Consider the following 18,166-nt stretch of genomic DNA (forward strand, 5'->3'; position numbering starts at 1 on the left):
AAAATTATAAAGAGTTTTTTCTTTTACTACTGTAAGGTTATTTTTAAAAAGTTGATTTGAGTTGTCAAAAATAATATAAAATTATTAATTTAGCTGATGAAGGTAGTTTGGTAAAATCGATATTTGGCTCATTCGATGTCATACAATCTGTTACTAGGAGGCCAACAAGATTGAACTTGCATAAATACGGGTGTTTTGAATGTTTTAGTTCAGTCTCCTTCCGAGATTCGGAGCGATATCGCATATTTTCGGTATTTGGATTGTGAACTGAATAATTAGATGTTGTGATAGCAATCACGCTCTAATTAAATTATTTATTTTGGCATTAGTTTGTTTAGATTAAAACTCTCGGATAACCTCTACACATTGAACCTGATGTTTTTTGTGTTGGTTTGAGAGGACATTCCAATAATTCGATAAAAATATTTAAATAATACCTGCTTTTCTGAGTGACGCCAATAATTCAGAAGCGGGACGTGTCTCACGTTGTCTTAATTTCGCTTTGGTATCTTTTTGTAAACAACCCACATTTGATTAAAATTTTTATTGAGTTTGATTTGGTGATTAAAATTTTTAGTTTTTTTTAATAATTTAGTCTTTTGTGAAGTGGAAAGTAATTTGCAATAAGTGGTTCAGATTTTGTATACATCGAATGAGAAGTTAGTCGTTTGGATTTATTGTTGACTTGATATTAAAACTGAGAGTTCGGCAGTTCAAGGGTAGGTTTTAATGATTTGACGGAGGGCAGGATAGCCCATGATTTGGATTTGACTTAGGGCAAGGACCGCCCGCGACTGACATGACAAGATTATTTAGAAACACGAGGGCGTGTTAAATTCAGGACGGCCGAACTGTAAGGTTATTTTTAAAAAGTTGATTTGAGTTGTCAAAAATAATATAAAATTATTAATTTAGCTGATGAAGGTAGTTTGGTAAAATCGATATTTGGCTCATTCGATGTCATACAATCTGTTACTAGGAGGCCAACAAGATTGAACTTGCATAAATACGGGTGTTTTGAATGTTTTAGTTCAGTCTCCTTCCGAGATTCGGAGCGATATCGCATATTTTCGGTATTTGGATTGTGAACTGAATAATTAGATGTTGTGATAGCAATCACGCTCTAATTAAATTATTTATTTTGGCATTAGTTTGTTTAGATTAAAACTCTCGGATAACCTCTACACATTGAACCTGATGTTTTTTGTGTTGGTTTGAGAGGACATTCCAATAATTCGATAAAAATATTTAAATAATACCTGCTTTTCTGAGTGACGCCAATACTACGGTATGGAAACATTTGTGTGCGAGTACGACGCTCACTTGACCGTTTTTTTGTGGTAAGGCCGTATAGATTTACAAAAATCCGACATTATAATGCTTAGTAATGAAAACTGACCACTCCTATTCTGATTTTACTAGGATATTGTAAAAAAATAAATATTAGAGCTACTTAAAAAACCTTAAATGGATTATTAGGTACCTAGCTAAATAAGATACAGTATAACACACTAACAAGAAAAAAATAGCTATGCATTAAGTACTTATTGCACAATAAATGGTTTGAGCTTTAATACATTGAATAAAGATTCTAAAAATTTACAAAATATTAATTTTAGTGTCCAAAACCAACCACGGGTGGTTGACAAAAATATATGTAGATAAAAATAATACATCATTTTATTTATAGTATTAATAAGTAAAATAGTTACAAAACTTAATTACTGTTCTCCATTAGTTATAAATTATTATAGTAAGATATCATGGTGTAAATTGTAAATCTAAAATAAAACACAGTAGGTAAAATATAATAATAAATGATTACTTAATTAAGTACTTGGTAATAATTGCGAATCAGTCTATTTAAAAAGATTTTCCAAAAACAATTTAAAAATTATATATTTTTATAAGAAAACAACGGGAATAATGATTATAAATTGATGTTAATTAATTTAATATGTTTAAATAGGTAGGTAATTATTATTAGTGTATTAGTTAATACTCATTTACTGTCGCGTAATATTATGTACCTAACTAATTTATGCAGGTTTAATAAGGTTGTCACAAACGGGACAAAATATATACGTTTGATGTGTTATCTTTCAGTATCTGCGCATAAAATCTCTTGTTATCTGTTGGTATCACACGCGACGAAATATTCTAAAATAGTATTTTAAAACCGTACATTAGCGATCAGTTTTTGTGAAGACTTCACGATTCTATACAAAGTGTTTTCTTTTATGCAGAAAATGTGACTAGACGGTTGTCAGAAGGCAATGCTGATATTCATATTACCTTATCGCCAGCTAAAAAGCGAAAGATTGAGATAAAACGGCCGTAGACAGGTTTCTGTCGCTCGGCTGTGCCGTCATAAGGAAAGTAGAGACACTGGCAAAGTGCATTGTGCTGGTCTGGCACTTTAAAAGAAAAGAAGAATGTAGAAGCGCTCAGACCTGCCAAAACTCCCTATTCAGTCAGGGTTACCGCTTCCTAGGCGAGTAGACGGTAGACAAGAATTCAGTTGATTTTCGAGTATTTTTCCACTGTAAAATGTATATCACTATTTCAGATTTATCAACTAGGTACTCTAGGCAGTTTTTATCTGATCTCTATCGCTCAATGCTTGCAGACACTCAAGGATAAAATACATATAATTATACTAGCAACCCGCCCTAGCTTCTTAAGGATGTGGATACTGATACTTCAAAAGAATAAAACAGCATTTTCGATGAAAACTCTTAGTCGGCTTGATTTCGTCCGAAATCTTGAACAATTATATTATTATTATTGTCATATTTCAACAAATTATTACATATAATAAACTATAAATATAAACCTTCCTCTTGAATCACTCTATCTATTTGCATACTTAGTTTAAAAGATCTAAGCGTACAGACGGACAGACGGCAGGAAGCGATTTTGTTTTATACTAAGTATAATAGTGATTATTATAGTGATTCCCTCCACGGTTGATGTTCTGCAATATCGTAAGATATGCAAAAAGATATAGAATTAAGTATAATAAGTATGTCCCGTGTGTGGCAACTTTGGTAAAATTATTAAGTAGGTAGGTATATAAGGTTGAATAATATTTACTTGTGTTAATTATAGTATCCTTGATTTTGAATGGCTGTTATCGTGAAGCTGACTGTAAAACAGGGAAGTTCGTACAAAAAAATAGACGGATTAATCGACACGTAATTTGGACGTAATAATTTCTACCTAGTACAAAGTTTGAGCATGGTACTATCCTACTAGTACTTATAAGTACAAATAAGTAAGTAGGTAATTCAGTCATGATTAATATTCAAGAGCAAAATTGAAATCAGAAAATGAAGAGGTAGGTAGGTTCATGAACCCTTGTAAGAGGTCAAATGCTATTAAATGAGTAATGAGTTAATGTCACAGTATAGGTACCTTCGAGCGAAAATGGATCATTAGGGTTCCGTACCTCAAAAGGAAAAACGGAACCCTTATAGGATAACTTTTTGTCTGTCTGTCTGTCCGTCTGACCGTCTGCTATGTCTGTCAAGAAAACATATTATAGGGTACTTCCCGTTGACCTAGAATCATGAAATTTGTAAGATAGGTAGGTCTTATAGCACAAGTAAAGGAAAAAATCCGAAAACCGTGAATTTATGGTTGTATCACACACAAAAAAAAATTAAAACGTGCGCGAGTCTGACTCGCACTTGGCCGGTTTTTTTATACAATCAAAGAGTTCCCACTGGATTCTTAAAGACCCATCCGTTTAATCGATTTATATGAAACGTACAGAGGTAGCTTGCGTCCCTGAAACTCGTGACAGTATATTGTCCCTGACAGTGCTGAACGTAGGCTTTTCCCCAAAAGCTTTAGTGGGTTTTTAGGAGAAAAATATCACTTTTGTTATGATTTCAAAATCAAGACACACGGCCAGCGACGTGTTTGCCGAATAAGACGAAAAATCTAATAAGAAAGGCGACGCACTGGATGTATGTTTACATAGAAACTGGTAGGGTTATGGGGCCCTTATTTGATGATGTTTTTTCTTTTACTAAGTACTTACTGACAATTAATACGAATTGGGATATTCGCTTCCTAGAAATGAAAAAAGTTTGCGATAAGAATTAGTTTTTTTTTACTAATCTTTATTTTCAATAATTTAGTGGGTCGCCTGGGAGAGATCACTTTAGTGATCAGAATACACTTAAAAATCACTTTTTCTTACTTTTTACTTCACACACAAATTCTTACTTTTTATAATTTTGTTAACAATAAAGATATTTTAAATTACAATTACAAATTAGTAATGAATCAGCGTTTTTTCTAAAAAAAACATTTAAATATCATTATACCAAAAAATTGTCTTTGATTTCGGGAAGGTTTTAGGAAATTTTGATAGCATTTAACCTACCCTACAATCATTGAAAAAATTCTAACGTTTTACCGGTGACTTTTAAAAAAAACTTTTATAAATAGTTCATAGACCTTTTAGGTTTTTAGGAATGCCTGTTTTGAGAACTTCTATAACGAAAATTCGTACCTAAACTGTTCTTGCCTAGAGCTTCTTTCAACAGGATTACTTTCTATTTGAATAGGTACAATAAATAATTTGCATCTAGGAGTGGAAATTCGAATAATGACTATAAACAAGTAGGTACATTAAAATATAAGAATGTTTTTAAAATTGATGACAGTAAGAATTTGAAATTGGTTCAGCAGAACTAATTTTATTATTTCGGTCAATATCTATCCAATATTTATTTTCGACATTTGAAAAATAAGGTTTAATAGTTAGTTTCTAAAACGGTTAAGTTCTATTATAAGTATTGATTATTATTTTTCATGTTATTTGTTACTACCCTGTAATTTTGAATTTTCTCTCGACATTAATAAAATTAATAATAATTATCATGATATAAGAAGACATTAAGACAGAATAGGTAGAGATAAATATACTTATTATTTTAATCAAAATGTTTAATTGATTTTATCAATTAAATAAAATTATACAAATTGACTTTTTATGAGATGAAATCAATCATCCCAAAGTTTTATCGTAAATTTAAAATATAATATTGTCTATGAAAAATATTTTTATTATTAGCACCACTAAGCTTTATTTAGGTATTTTATTTAAATAAAAATGATTATAACGTCTATACTTAGTAGTAAAAATTATAATAAATACAGAAGTCAGCTTTAACGAACTATCCACTTCAAGTACGAGACGTCAGTTAACAGGGCTCTCTCCGTCACTCGCTTCATACAATCGTAGTTCCAATTTTATTTGAATATTAAGCAACCAAAGTCCATGAAATTTTGCAGACATATTCTAGAAACTAATATCTGTGTCTGTGGTGTTTTAGATTTTTCTAAAAATATGTAGTTTTAAAATTACAGGGGCTCAAAGATTTGTATGTAAATTTTTAAGACCGCGTAACTTTGAAACCGAATATTTTAACAGAAATCTGGAAAACCACAGACATAGATATTAGTTTCTAGAATATGTCTGCAAAATTTCATGGACTTTGGTTGCTTAATATTCAAATGAAATTGGAACTACGTTTGTATGAAGCGAGTGACGGAGAGACCCCTTTTAAAAGTATCTAACAAATAATAATCATTGTATTTATCTAATTTACTCAATTCCTTTCAACTAGTATGAGTAAATAATCAAATAATATTCCAAGAAGAATATATTTATTATGTACGTTCTGCCATTTTTTTAAATTAAGTAAGTACATTATAAAGTTTATAAAGCAATGCTTTATGCATCTATCTAAAAATATAACTTTAAAAAAATCAATAGATAGGTACTCTCTTCTTGAGTTTTTAGGTAGAATGTTAAAAATTATTTCCCAACCACAAATATTATTAAATATGTACAACTACTTTTAACAATCTAAGTATTTCATTTTTTTATACGCGGACCATTATTATGTAAGAATAATTGAGTTTGTTTTGAAATCATTAAATACCTTATCTGTAAGCTATATACTTACGAAGTATTTTTACTGTGATTAGGTGACATATTCTCAACATCACCGCAAAATATTTTAATGTTAAGCTCTTCCATCTTTTTTAATCGTTTCAGCAGCTTTTGATTTTGTTTGTTTAGAAAAATTCGTATGTTTAGTACTACCATTTGCAGCTGATGTAGATGGTGAAGTGTTTGCACTCGATGTTGCAAATGCACTTGTGGTATGAATATTGACTAATGGTTTCTGTATTTGGACTTTTGTTGTAATAGCCGGAGTATTAGACGTCAATGTTGAACCTATTTTCGTCTTAGATGTAGATACAATATATGAAGGAAGAGTCGTATTAACTGTAGTAGCCGTACATTTAATTGATGAATCTGTTTTGATAGATTGCGAAGGACAAGATGAAGGTGGCATAATGTCTGTTTTGGCACTCACAGAAATCGTAGTTAATTTGCTGTTTGATAATGGAGCTGTAGACGCGGGCTTTGAAGACGTTGTTGATTCTTTACTGCATTTGATATCAGTTTGAGATGTTGTAGCTAAAGACTTACTCAAGGATTTTGGTATATCTTTGCTAACGCCAGTTAACGTAGGTTTTAAATTACCGGTTGCTGCAGTAGATTTCACTTTATGTGTAGATTCCGATACTGTACTCGGTGTAATTTTGATTTCTGTTGAAGATGGAGTTGTTATGCCCTTAGAAGAAGATATACTAGAAAATTTTGTAGCTGCTGGAAGGGTATCGCGAGAAGTAAAGTCACTTTTGGTTTCTTGTTTAGGTACTTTGACCGTTTTTACACCGAAATTATTGTCTATTTCCTTTTGTAAGCTTTGCGCATCTGTCTTTAAAATTTTACTTACAGATTCATTTGTTGCTTCATTTGATGCATTTATTTGGTGGCATTGTAACTTTTTATTAGAAGATACAGAAGTATTAAAAACAAGTTCACTATCCTTTGAAATAAAATGCGATTTTCGGTGCTGTGGTGATTCTAGATTTATTTTATGATTATTCTCTTGGTTTTGTAAGTTCAAGGGGTCTAGCGAAATTTTATTGTCCATATTGTTCGGAATACGAAAACTTTCTTTTGGTTTATCCATCGAACTATATTTTTCTGATGTATTGTTGCTAGTTGAAGTACATGTTAATTTTTCTATTGGTTTGACTTTATCGGATAAAGAAATATTTGTATGAGTGGTAGGTAAATTGTCGATAATAGGTTGTAACTTCAAAGACGTATTTTGACTACTGGCCAATTTAGCTGCTGCTGGCGAAATAACTGTATTTGATGACTGACCAAGTTTTATATCTTTGTAAACTAAATTAGAAGAACCTTCCAAAGAACTTGAAGTGGTAGGTGACTTATTCGCGATGTCATTTATTGCTTCAGATTTAAGTAAAGAATGTGTTACTGTCGGTGAAAATGTATTATCTTTAAAAGTTTGTAATGCATGGATTTCTGGTTTTCCAGATACAACCTTTATACCATCAGAGAATGCTTTAGTAAAACTAATTGTCTTTGTTTCAGGACCAGGAACAGCTCCAGCTTTAACTCCATTTCCTTCAATTGTTGATAATATTGGTACAGGAGTAACCTGTACAGGTTCCATTACTTTCGTTTTACTATCTGTGTGAATTTTAGCAGTCGTAAAAATTAACGGGCTTGGACTGTATCTTCCAGGCTTGCTATTATCTATTTCAACAAGAATGTGATTTTTAGTTGTTATTAACCCTGTGGACGCTTCGTAAGCACTAAATATGTTTGTATTCATATGGTTATGAATGGGAGCAGACCCGCAAATATAAGAAGTAGACACTGGACTCTCTTTCACATTATTCGTGATCATATTACTAGTTGAGCTTACAGGTATAGGTACGGAGCATTTATCATCATAACCATCCGTAATTTTATTATCCTTTTCGTGTAAAGATTCAGTCTTAGATTTGTTTAGTAAATATTTGGCACTTCTATTGGCTATTTCAATTTTTTCTTTATCTGTTTGAAGTAATGGTTCTATTATACCGTCGTCTGATTCATGACTGAAGTTTTGAACTTTCCGTTTAATAGAACTTTTTGCCATTTTATTGAAACTAGCCGCAGATTTCTTTGTATCACTATCTTTAGCACTGGTTATAGAACTTGAATCGGCACCGTCGTGAGAGGTCTGCAAGAATTTTTTTAAGTAAGTACATAAATATTTCACGAAAAAAGTACGTGTCTAGAAAGGTCACGATTTTGATAATATTAGATAATAGCGACGGTGAATATTTCGTTATGATCGTAGAAAAGGACGGATCTGCCATCCATTTAAAATAATTTTCAAAGATTTTTGTCAATTTTAAGTATATTAAATAAGATAAAAATATTTGTTTCGAAACATTCTATGTAGATTGATATTTTCATCCAATAGATAATATCCAAATATGTATAGCAAAAAGTAATGACTTTATATATATATATATATATATATATATATTATAGAGTTTTTTTTCAAAACCGACTCTGTTCTACAATCATAATGATTTAATCTCAGATATCTGTTTATTATTACGGTCACCTGACCTGAGCTACAGGCTCCGAAATCCGAATGTGTAGTTGCAACTGACCGTATCTTTGATAACATAACATGTGTTTGCAATACGAAGCCTGTATGCATATTTCTTACATACCTTCCGCATAGCGATAAGCGGATGGGTGTGCGGAGGTCATGCGCCCCGCTCGCGCAGCACGTGGCGGCCGTGCAGCAACAGCACAGGCGGCGACAGCTCGGTCTCGGCGCGCAGCACCGCGCTGCACACCGGCGCCGACGCGGGGCCCCACTCGTCGGTGGGGCGCGCCAGCACACGCGCTTTCTGCAAACATCCACATGGTCATCTGCTGCCACGCATCAAACTTGTCATCCCAGATTTTAGTAGCATTTATAAACATTCGTGAATGACAGGGCATTTAAAACTCATACTTCCACAACTTATATTATAAATGCAAAAGTGTGTATGTCTGTCTGTTTGCTAGATTTTCAAAGCCCATTCGTTTAACAAATTTTGATGGGTAGGTAGGTACGTATTGAGTTAGTTTATATTCCGGGGACTTGTTTAGTAGCCAACTAAAAGTAAAAATTGCGTTTGTTCTGCTAAAAAAAAAATTTCACTTGAAAAATATATTCTAAACTAAAAATTCCAAGTTAATTGATACGTTTCACTTACCTACCTACGTATTTTTGGTTTATGCTAAATTGTAACATCAGTCTGAAACTTTTTATTCATAAGTTATTTTCATTGACTTCAGCAACATAAATAAATTACGCTAAACTACGAGTTCTTTGGTACCTACTACCTACCTATCTAATAATATTCAATTGACGACGATTTTATTCACGGCTGCAGCTTACTTCAAAAGTTAGTCTTACTGATTTCAAAATTAGTCGCTCTATTTAACATCAATTTACTAACAGATAAGTAGGTACATAAAGGGTTGCTCAACATTTTATTTGAAATGCAGTTACTTACCTACCTACCAAGATATCTATCTACCTATTACATAATATTTACTGTAATACAAAGGTATTGAAATTAGTAATACCTAAATTATACTTATAGGTAGGTAGGTATTACTTGTCTCAGATAAGTAATTAAAAATAAAATAAATAATAATTAGTATAAGAGCGACACAGTAAAAAATAAAAAATATATAAGCACAGAGACCACCAACAATTATTGAGTACTAGCCAATGCCCGCGACTTCGCCCGCGTGATTTTATGTTTTTTGAATTCCCGTGGGAACTCTTTGATTTTCCGGGATAAAAAGTAGCCTATGTGCTAATCCAGGATATTATCTATCTCCATTCCAAATTTCAGCCAAATCCGTCCAGTAGTTTTCGCGTGAAGGAGTAACAAACATACACACACACACACACACACACACACACATACAAACTTTCGCCTTTATAATATTAGTGTGATTTTGAGTTAGATTGAGTGCCTTTCAACCAAGAAAACTAAGACAAAAACAACGAAAATATGGCGGAGCTCTTTTCATTTAAAACCGTGCAATAACGGTGTGACGCAAAAAATTACTATTATTTACTTATTCCTATTGAAATACCTGAATACGTGTAAAATAAATAAATTCTGTAAGGTTGGACGTTTGTGTATTGTCTGTAAATACACTTATTTCAAAACATTATATTCTACTCGTATCATAGGCACATGAACTTAAAACAAACAAAATTACTATATAAACATGGTAAAGCTACCTCCATGATCGTAAGGTCATCAGGTCCGCTACATATTTGGTCAATAGCCATCAACACGACAACGACAATCGGCAGCACCCCCAGCGTCCAACCAACTGCATCTGCCCACATCGGATAAACGTAGTGCCCGTACGAAGCCGGCTTGTATTCTATCCAGTTGAACACCAAAATAAACTGAAAAACATCAGACCTAATCTATCATATGCTCACACTTTTATTACACGCGAGCAGATATCGCTGATGCAGTATACTTACCTACTTAGCTATCGTGGAACTTGAAGATATACTTACTTAATCAAAATTCCAAAAATTCTTTCAGTAATAGATATGTAGCTGAATAAATTCCCGGGTGCTATAGGTTATAAATTATGCGAAAGAAGTCGCGGGAAAAGCTAGTTTTATAATAATATGAAGACACTAGCTAAATCTGTTGTGATTAACGACAGACTTGATACTTAGTATAGTTTTTTTATCATACCTACACACTTCGTTGTACTGACCACATAATTATTTTAAAATCTTTCATTAAGTACTACATTTATACACAATAGATACAATGCTTGAAGTATCCCAAGACTACCCCCTTTAGAAATTGCTAAGACTTACCACTAGGGCAGCTGGTGTGACAATCCTCCACATTGCGCTCCAAAATACAACCCATAGCTTCGACTGTCTTCCAATCATCCTTTGTATATCACAACAGAACTTCTCCGCGCCGTAAATCCAAGCAATCAAAATGCATTCACCGATAGCTATGATAAGGACTGACCAATTAGCTGCATATTTGTCCATCAATTGTAGCCAATACATCCCGCTCTGAAGAGTAAAAACACAGTAAATTTTTTCCACTTTCGCTGTTTAATTTGCTGTGTATTTTGTTATGAAATAATAATAAAATACTTACATTAGTTGTGAAAATTAAACCACCAAAGTAGCCAAAAATCGCAACTGTTAAAACAACCCAAACTTTCTTCTGGCGAAAATTAGGAAATCGATCCAGTATAGCTGTTGTTACTGTCTCCATCAGTGCAAACTAAAAAAATAGCCTGTGTTTAAAAGTTTTTTACATTTATATTACAGTTTATATTACAGTGTCTCAAAACGTAGAAATTGCTAAGGCTCTTTTGACTTACATTGATACCCTTACTTATATTGAAACACTCTATATAGCGTAGCAACTACTCTCAATACTTCATTATTAAGACTAAGTAGGTAAAAATAAGTAGGTATTGGCCTAAATTAGAAAACTATTAAGTACTTCATTGAAATATCAAGAAAATTGGGACAACAAACGCCATATATTTAAACAAATAAAGCAAAATCTATCCAAAGAACAGATATCTAATAGATATTACCCATAGCATACCTGTGAGTCGAGCCCCAAAGTTAACAGCATGACAAAGAAAAGAATGGACCAAAGAGGTGAAACAGGCAATCTTGTAACCACTTCGGGGTAAACTATAAAAGCAAGTCCTGCTCCTTGGTCCACCACTTTGTCTACTTCCACTTCCAGCTCATGGGCTAAGAATCCTATTACAGAGAAAATTACTAGACCGGCGAAAAATGACGTAGCTATGTTAGACACGGCGACAATCAGTGAATCACTGCAAAAGAAAATATTATGCTCTTCAGCAGGCACTACATGAATGCGCAGCACGAAAACGAGTATGTGTTCAAGTTATATACTCACATGTAACAGTTATTAGAGAACTTATTGTAAGAGGAAAGCGTAATAAGACCTCCCCAAGCGGGACTTAACGCAAAAAATATTTGTACAGCGGCGTCACCCCATACCTTAAAATAATTGTAGAAGTTATAAACTTGAAAGAATACAATGTTTCTAGTATTTCAAATATCAAGATAATTTATACCTGAGCGTTAAGAAGTTGACTAAAATCTGGTGTCAGATAAAAGAGAATTCCAGTAGAAGCTCCCGGTAATGTCACGCCACGAAAAAATAAAATTACCAACACCACGTAAGGAAATAAGGCTGTGAAATATACCACCTAAAAAAAATTACTTATTAAATTATTATTAAAATTTCCTAAATTCTAGGGATTTATAATAAGTAAGTAGTACCTTGGGTAGCTCAAGTTTCTAAAGCAAACTTTGACAGAACAGGCAATTCTGCTCTACGTATTACTTACGAGGTTTTCGTACTCAGTGGATTCGATAGAATCTTTCGAGTTTCGACTTCTAGTTTGAACGATTATTATCAGATATTAGTGATAAGGACGGACTGACGCCTTTTAACGGCACGGGGAAACAAAAAGGTCAAAATAGACCTCCAAAGTTCACACACATATTGTTGTCTTTGTTCGCACTTTAAGTCACTGGAATGGAGATGAAATTCGTATGCAAGGTTATAAAATAACGACTCAGTAGAATTGAAGAATCCGTTGTTAGATTTGAATCAATATACAAAAATGAAACTGAGTACATAAAACTGTTGAAAAACTTAGTTAAGTAGCTTTGGTAGAGGTACATAAATCTCAATTAAATGAAAGGCACAAACCTTTCCCGACGATTGCACACCTTTGCATAAGCACAGAAACACGATAAGCCACGCAGCAAAAAGACATGCAGCCATACCCAAACGGATTTGGCCAGTTTCTTCGATTCCAGATGAAAGTCCAAGTACTTGGTTACTGTAATAATATGTAAATTTTCAATCAGATGTCATATTGAGCACTTGAGTAATATCCAACCTGATGGACAAAGCGTAAGCGGGCTAGACTGGAAAGACTAACATATCCCTAATCAGCCGGGCAATTTAGAACACACGATTCGGTAAGTTACCGTTCGATAAGATGTATTTTTCAATGTAATGTGTTTTTTTGTATACAACTTATTATAAGAGGTATATACCTACATATTGGTATTATTATGATTGTTCCAAAGCTAGTCATTTTCGTTCATACAGCTATTTATTTGTAGGGTACTTTCGATTACACGGTCTACCTACTTACTAAATTGGAAAAAGTTTTTTATTTGAACCCCTTACAAGGACACTACAAAGTTCTGATTCAACTTCTTTAACTCGTTCGGTCAAGTGAGGCATATAAGAGTATTTTCTATACTTACGTATAACAATAAAGCTATATCTACAATATGCTATGATCATCGATTTTGGAAGCGCCACCCCTACATAATAATATGTGGACTATATCTACGCAACCAGAGACTTTATGAATTTTTCATAATATTATCTGCATTGTCTATTTTCCGGAATAAAATATTTTTCCAGCTGTAACATGTGCGTCTCAAGCATGCAAGCTAACTGTGCCTTATGACACAATCGGTTCAGCTATAATAGTTTAACTATAGAAAAGGTAAGAGATAGACACTTCATAATTTAACACTTACGTAAAGTATTCTTCAGCCGGCGGTCTGCGTATAGCTACATCTGCCAGAGCAGCGATGTTATGTAGAGTGGCGTAACTTTGATTCAAGCATTGTCGCAAGTAGTAGGTCCCATTGCTTTCCTCACATCTATCCGCCTCTTCGTATGAGTAACAATCTAAAACAACAAGCATGACTTACAAACTTAAATTATTAGTTGTAATTAAAGTGTTTTAATTAATAATTTCCCGATTTTTTCCAGCTAGAATTTAAATCAGGACATCCTCGCAAAGCGAATAATCAAAAATCCATAGCCCTTTATAAGAGAGGCCTTTGTTGGATAGAAGCAAGCGCTACTTTGCGCTTTGCGGAAGTCCATGATATACAAGAAAGTAGAAACTATAAGCCAAAAATAGACAAGTTTGTATGAAACGTGCAGCATGCGATATGCACTATCTACCCTCCCACTACTAAAGAAGAAGGAAAAGCAAGCCATACACACACAAACAACACCACAAAAATCTTCACAATGCATGATTAAAAAGTTATTTCGCAATTTTGCATTGTGAAGTCTCGTAGGTACATCTTCTGAGGATGCTCCAGTTTCGGAGTGAAACATACGTTGAGTGTGTTCTAGAAGATTTAGTGTGGTGTTGTATGTTGCTTGCTTTTCCTGCTTCTTTAGTGGGAGAGCGGGCCGGCTTCTTAGTAAATACGAGTACCTACCTTGTGAGAGCGCGGGCGGTGCATATCGCATGTTGCACATTGTACCATAGGTACGGATTTGTCTGTTTTGGCCGATTATAGCGAATCAAGCTTATATTTCGTTGTATAGAGAGGTCTCCATCCACCATCTATAGAACTATGAGCTTTTGTTTTAATAAAACTGGAGCAAACTTACGTTGAGTGCTCCAATCGGCATCGCAATTCTGCCACGGCAGCTGATAAAAGATGCTCGCAAATGACACCACCATATAGTATATAGTCCAGGCTATGATGAGATTGTAGTACAACATGACAATGGTGGAAACGATGACCATTCCATAACCGAGCCCACGGAACAGTGGGCAGAATCTGTTGTAGACGGCGACTGGTCCCAGAGCAGCGTATTGACCGAAAGACAACTCCATAAACATCAACGGAAGTCCCGCGATGATGAGCATTATTGTAAATGGTATTAAAAATGCACCTGAAAAACGTTTTTTCATTTTTATTATCTTTATTTGCAGCGATTATTCGCTTGGCGAATTTGCCTCTCTATGTATATAGCTACAATATATAAAGGTCAAAGAAGGAAAACGTTACATAAATGCTGATTTGCTGGGTCTACTTTTCTATTCTTTAAAAAAAATTACCAACTTATTTTATAGTCTACAACCTTCATAAAAATACCCAATATACAACGTAGTTACGTCAGGTAGGTACGAGTACTTTACTTACGTAGGTAGGACTCATAGTGGGAAGTAGACAGCAATTAAGCATTGATTAGAGATACCTACTCGTAACTACATCGAAAGAGCGGTGATAGCCTAGTGGTTAATACGTCCGCCTCCTATTTGGGGGGTCAGGAGTTCGATCCCGGGCACGCACCACTAACTTTTCGGAGTTAACTATGTGTGTTTTAAGCAAGTTTAAACATCACATTAAGAAAAACATCGTGAGGAAACTTGCATGCTTGAGAGTTCCGCTGACAATCCGCACTTGGCCAGCGTGGTAGACACTACACCCCTTCTCATTCTGAGAGTAGACTTTTGCTCTGTAGTGAGCCGGTGATGGCTTAATCATGATGATGATGATGACTCGTACATCTATGTTATTAAATAGTAGGTACCTACCTAAGTAGGAATAGCCAGTGGCGTTCAAGTGCAGGCATAAAAGCACTGCATACCTACCTACATAGCAGAGTTGAAATAGCTCAATGCTCTAAGCTGCCATTAAATCGGTAACTAATGCTGGTTTCAAAGTTCGAACCTTGAGTACGCCACTGAGAGTAATCTTCTAAAATAGGTATTTACTTAGGTATAAGGTCAATAAGGTAGAGAATAGAGATTATGAAAAATTAAAAAGCGCTATTATAAAGCGGCGCCATTCACGCCCCATTGAAGTTTAGGTGTTATATATCTACTTAGGTACGTATGTCAACGAAAAGATATAGACAACTTAGTGCATTTAGCATAGGTTAGTATATTACTGAAGTTGAAATCATTAGCGTAGACTCGGCAATCAGTAGATACTTATTTACAGCCACATAGGTACCTAAAACAGTATAAATAGTAAGAAATATGTACCTACCTACATAAATAGATAAATGTTGTTAACTATTTATCTATAAAATAAAATGACTAGGTAGAGGTACATACTTTAGGTACCTACCTACTAAATTAACGCATGTCTCACTTTAAATCTTGACTCAATAAATCAAACTTATTACAAAATTTTCTTAATATGTTTATACCTATTTTGTAGATACCTATTACCTACCTATACCAAGACCTTTATTAAATCCTAAAAATGTTTTATTGATATCAAAAACTTCATAGGAACATTTATGAAATCAATAGAATTTTGCCGGTAGATTTTCAATCGTAGAATTAGGCCACTATACGTACCTCCTCCATTATTGTAACATAGATAAGGAAACCGCCAGACGTTTCCCAGCCCGACGCTATATCCTAGCAGCGATAAAAGGAAGTCAAAACGTCCTGTCCAATTTCCTCTTTCTGGCTCCGATTCCTCCGCCGTCGACTCTCTTCCCAGCTCATCCTTACTCTGTTATACAAAACCACCATTTCACTTTTATTCGAGTCGGTAGTTACATCTCACTAGTCTTTTAAATGAGTGTTTGTTGATTCGTCCTTCAATTATGCCGTAAAGGAGCAACGGATCGACATGTGTTGCGTTGGATTTAAAAAGTTAGAAGACTTGCAGAGTGATAAAAGCTTCTACTTTTTATCTTGGAATTAAAGAGACACAATGGAATTTTGAAAAACGTAATTAGTGGCCGGCATCAATATTAATTAAATGACGAAAAAAGTTGCAAGTACGTCCTCCTCCGATTTAATTATCACTCGTCAAAATTGATTAGATTCTACAATAGCTAATAGATACCCCTAAAATTATTTGGTCGATACTCACATCTGAATATTTTATATCCATGGTAGATATGTTTTTCGTAACCGCTGGAATAGGTGTTTTACTTTGCTTTTCCGGCTTCATTATGTAGGTATATAGTGAAAGAGCTATTTCATTAAAATCTGCAGCGTTGCCATTTTATCGAGAACGACTTGAGCACCGATTGCACGGAGAGCACTAAGCATCGAACATACATCATATTACACTCCCCGGTTTCACACAAAACTATCGACAGCGTGATTGATTTACGGCGTCATATTAAAATTAACGAATACATAATTGCGTGAGAGTTCGTCACCGTCATTAAATTTTCAGAAAGGAAAACAAATAAATATCGTAGTCGAATTAAAGCTACATTAAATTGAAAAACACGAAACGCAGGAACGCGCAGATGTCAAGTTTCGCATCGACCGAACTCTGAATGAACATCTAGGTCAATATCAAGCCTCCGCCTCCACCGCTCCCTCTTCACCACCCCCTGAGGGACGATCGCTCCCAGACGAAAATCATATGGAAATGTCCTAGCCTTGCATAACAATGTGAGCAAGGTCTACATGATTGATTGTTTACGGATATTTATTAAAAACCGCATAAAGAGTAGAGTAGTAAAATATTTGGCTGTACTTTTTTATCTTTGTAACATCTCCACTGTTTACCCAAATTCGCAATAAAGAAATTTGATTTGATTTGATTTGATTTGATCAGTACCTACCAAGTACCAACCTACTTAGATATGGAAATAAGCTTTAAAATCTAAAATTCACTTATTTTCATTTCGTTTAGGTGATGATACTTTTTTTTTAGTGGGAGGCTTCGGTGGTGACTAGTTACCACCTTGCCGGCAAAGACAAGCCAAACGATTTAGCGTTCCGATACGATACCCTGGTTGAAACCGATTAGGTGCACTTATCATCATTTTACACTGGATCATTACTTATCACGGTGAGATCGTGTGGAAAGACTAACTAAGCTAACTTAACAATTAATTTAAAAGCTAACTAAGCTAACTTAACAATGAATGAGAGCCTCAATAGCTCAACCGGTAAAGGAGTGGAATGAAAACCGAAAGGTCAACGGTTCAAACCCCGCCCGTTGCACTATTGTCGTACCTACTCCTAGCACAAGCCTGACAGAGAGTAGTATATTCTTTGAGCCTGACGCTTAGTTGGAGAGGAAAGGGGAATATTAGTCATTTAACATGGCTAATATTCCTTAACAAAAAAAAAAAAAATTAAAAAATTTAAAACTTGCCTAAGTATTTTTTTTTTAAATTGTTTATGCACCAAAAATTGTAGTTACGAAGTAAGAAATGGAGCGGATATTGAACCTATAAAATGATCCTGCTTATGTACTCATAAAGGTATTCTTCTTTATTATCAATCGATGAAATCCTAGTAATCGGTGCGGTAAATATAATCTTAGTTGAATCCTAGCCAACACGGAACTGTAAGCTTTTAATTTTATGAACG

At 34.2% G+C, this 18,166-nt stretch overlaps 1 protein-coding gene across 2 annotated transcripts; it reads right to left on the reverse strand.

The window, feature by feature from the left end:
* Positions 1-5,546: 5,546 nt before the first annotated feature.
* LOC123866389 (sodium- and chloride-dependent glycine transporter 1-like) lies at positions 5,547-17,097 on the reverse strand. 2 transcript variants are annotated; one of them, XM_045907923.1, is made up of 13 exons: positions 16,701-17,097; positions 16,175-16,334; positions 14,467-14,754; positions 13,590-13,743; positions 12,739-12,871; positions 12,095-12,229; positions 11,914-12,017; positions 11,590-11,827; positions 11,128-11,256; positions 10,830-11,039; positions 10,224-10,397; positions 8,641-8,823; positions 7,998-8,135 (listed from the first exon to the last, which is right to left on the reverse strand). In XM_045907923.1, exons 1-12 carry the CDS (start codon positions 16,779-16,781, stop codon positions 8,677-8,679), a joined length of 1,953 nt encoding a protein of 650 aa, XP_045763879.1. In that variant the 5' UTR covers positions 16,782-17,097; the 3' UTR covers positions 7,998-8,135; positions 8,641-8,676. The 2 variants fall into 2 exon arrangements, with proteins under 2 accessions (XP_045763878.1, XP_045763879.1); XM_045907922.1 differs by lacking the exons at positions 10,224-10,397; positions 10,830-11,039; positions 11,128-11,256; ... (6 more) ...; positions 16,175-16,334; positions 16,701-17,097 and having other exon boundaries at positions 5,547-8,135; positions 8,641-8,780.
* Positions 17,098-18,166: the final 1,069 nt, after the last annotated feature.

Source organism: Maniola jurtina, chromosome 6 (assembly GCF_905333055.1).
Source record: "Maniola jurtina chromosome 6, ilManJurt1.1, whole genome shotgun sequence".
Lineage (NCBI taxonomy): Eukaryota > Metazoa > Arthropoda > Insecta > Lepidoptera > Nymphalidae > Maniola > Maniola jurtina.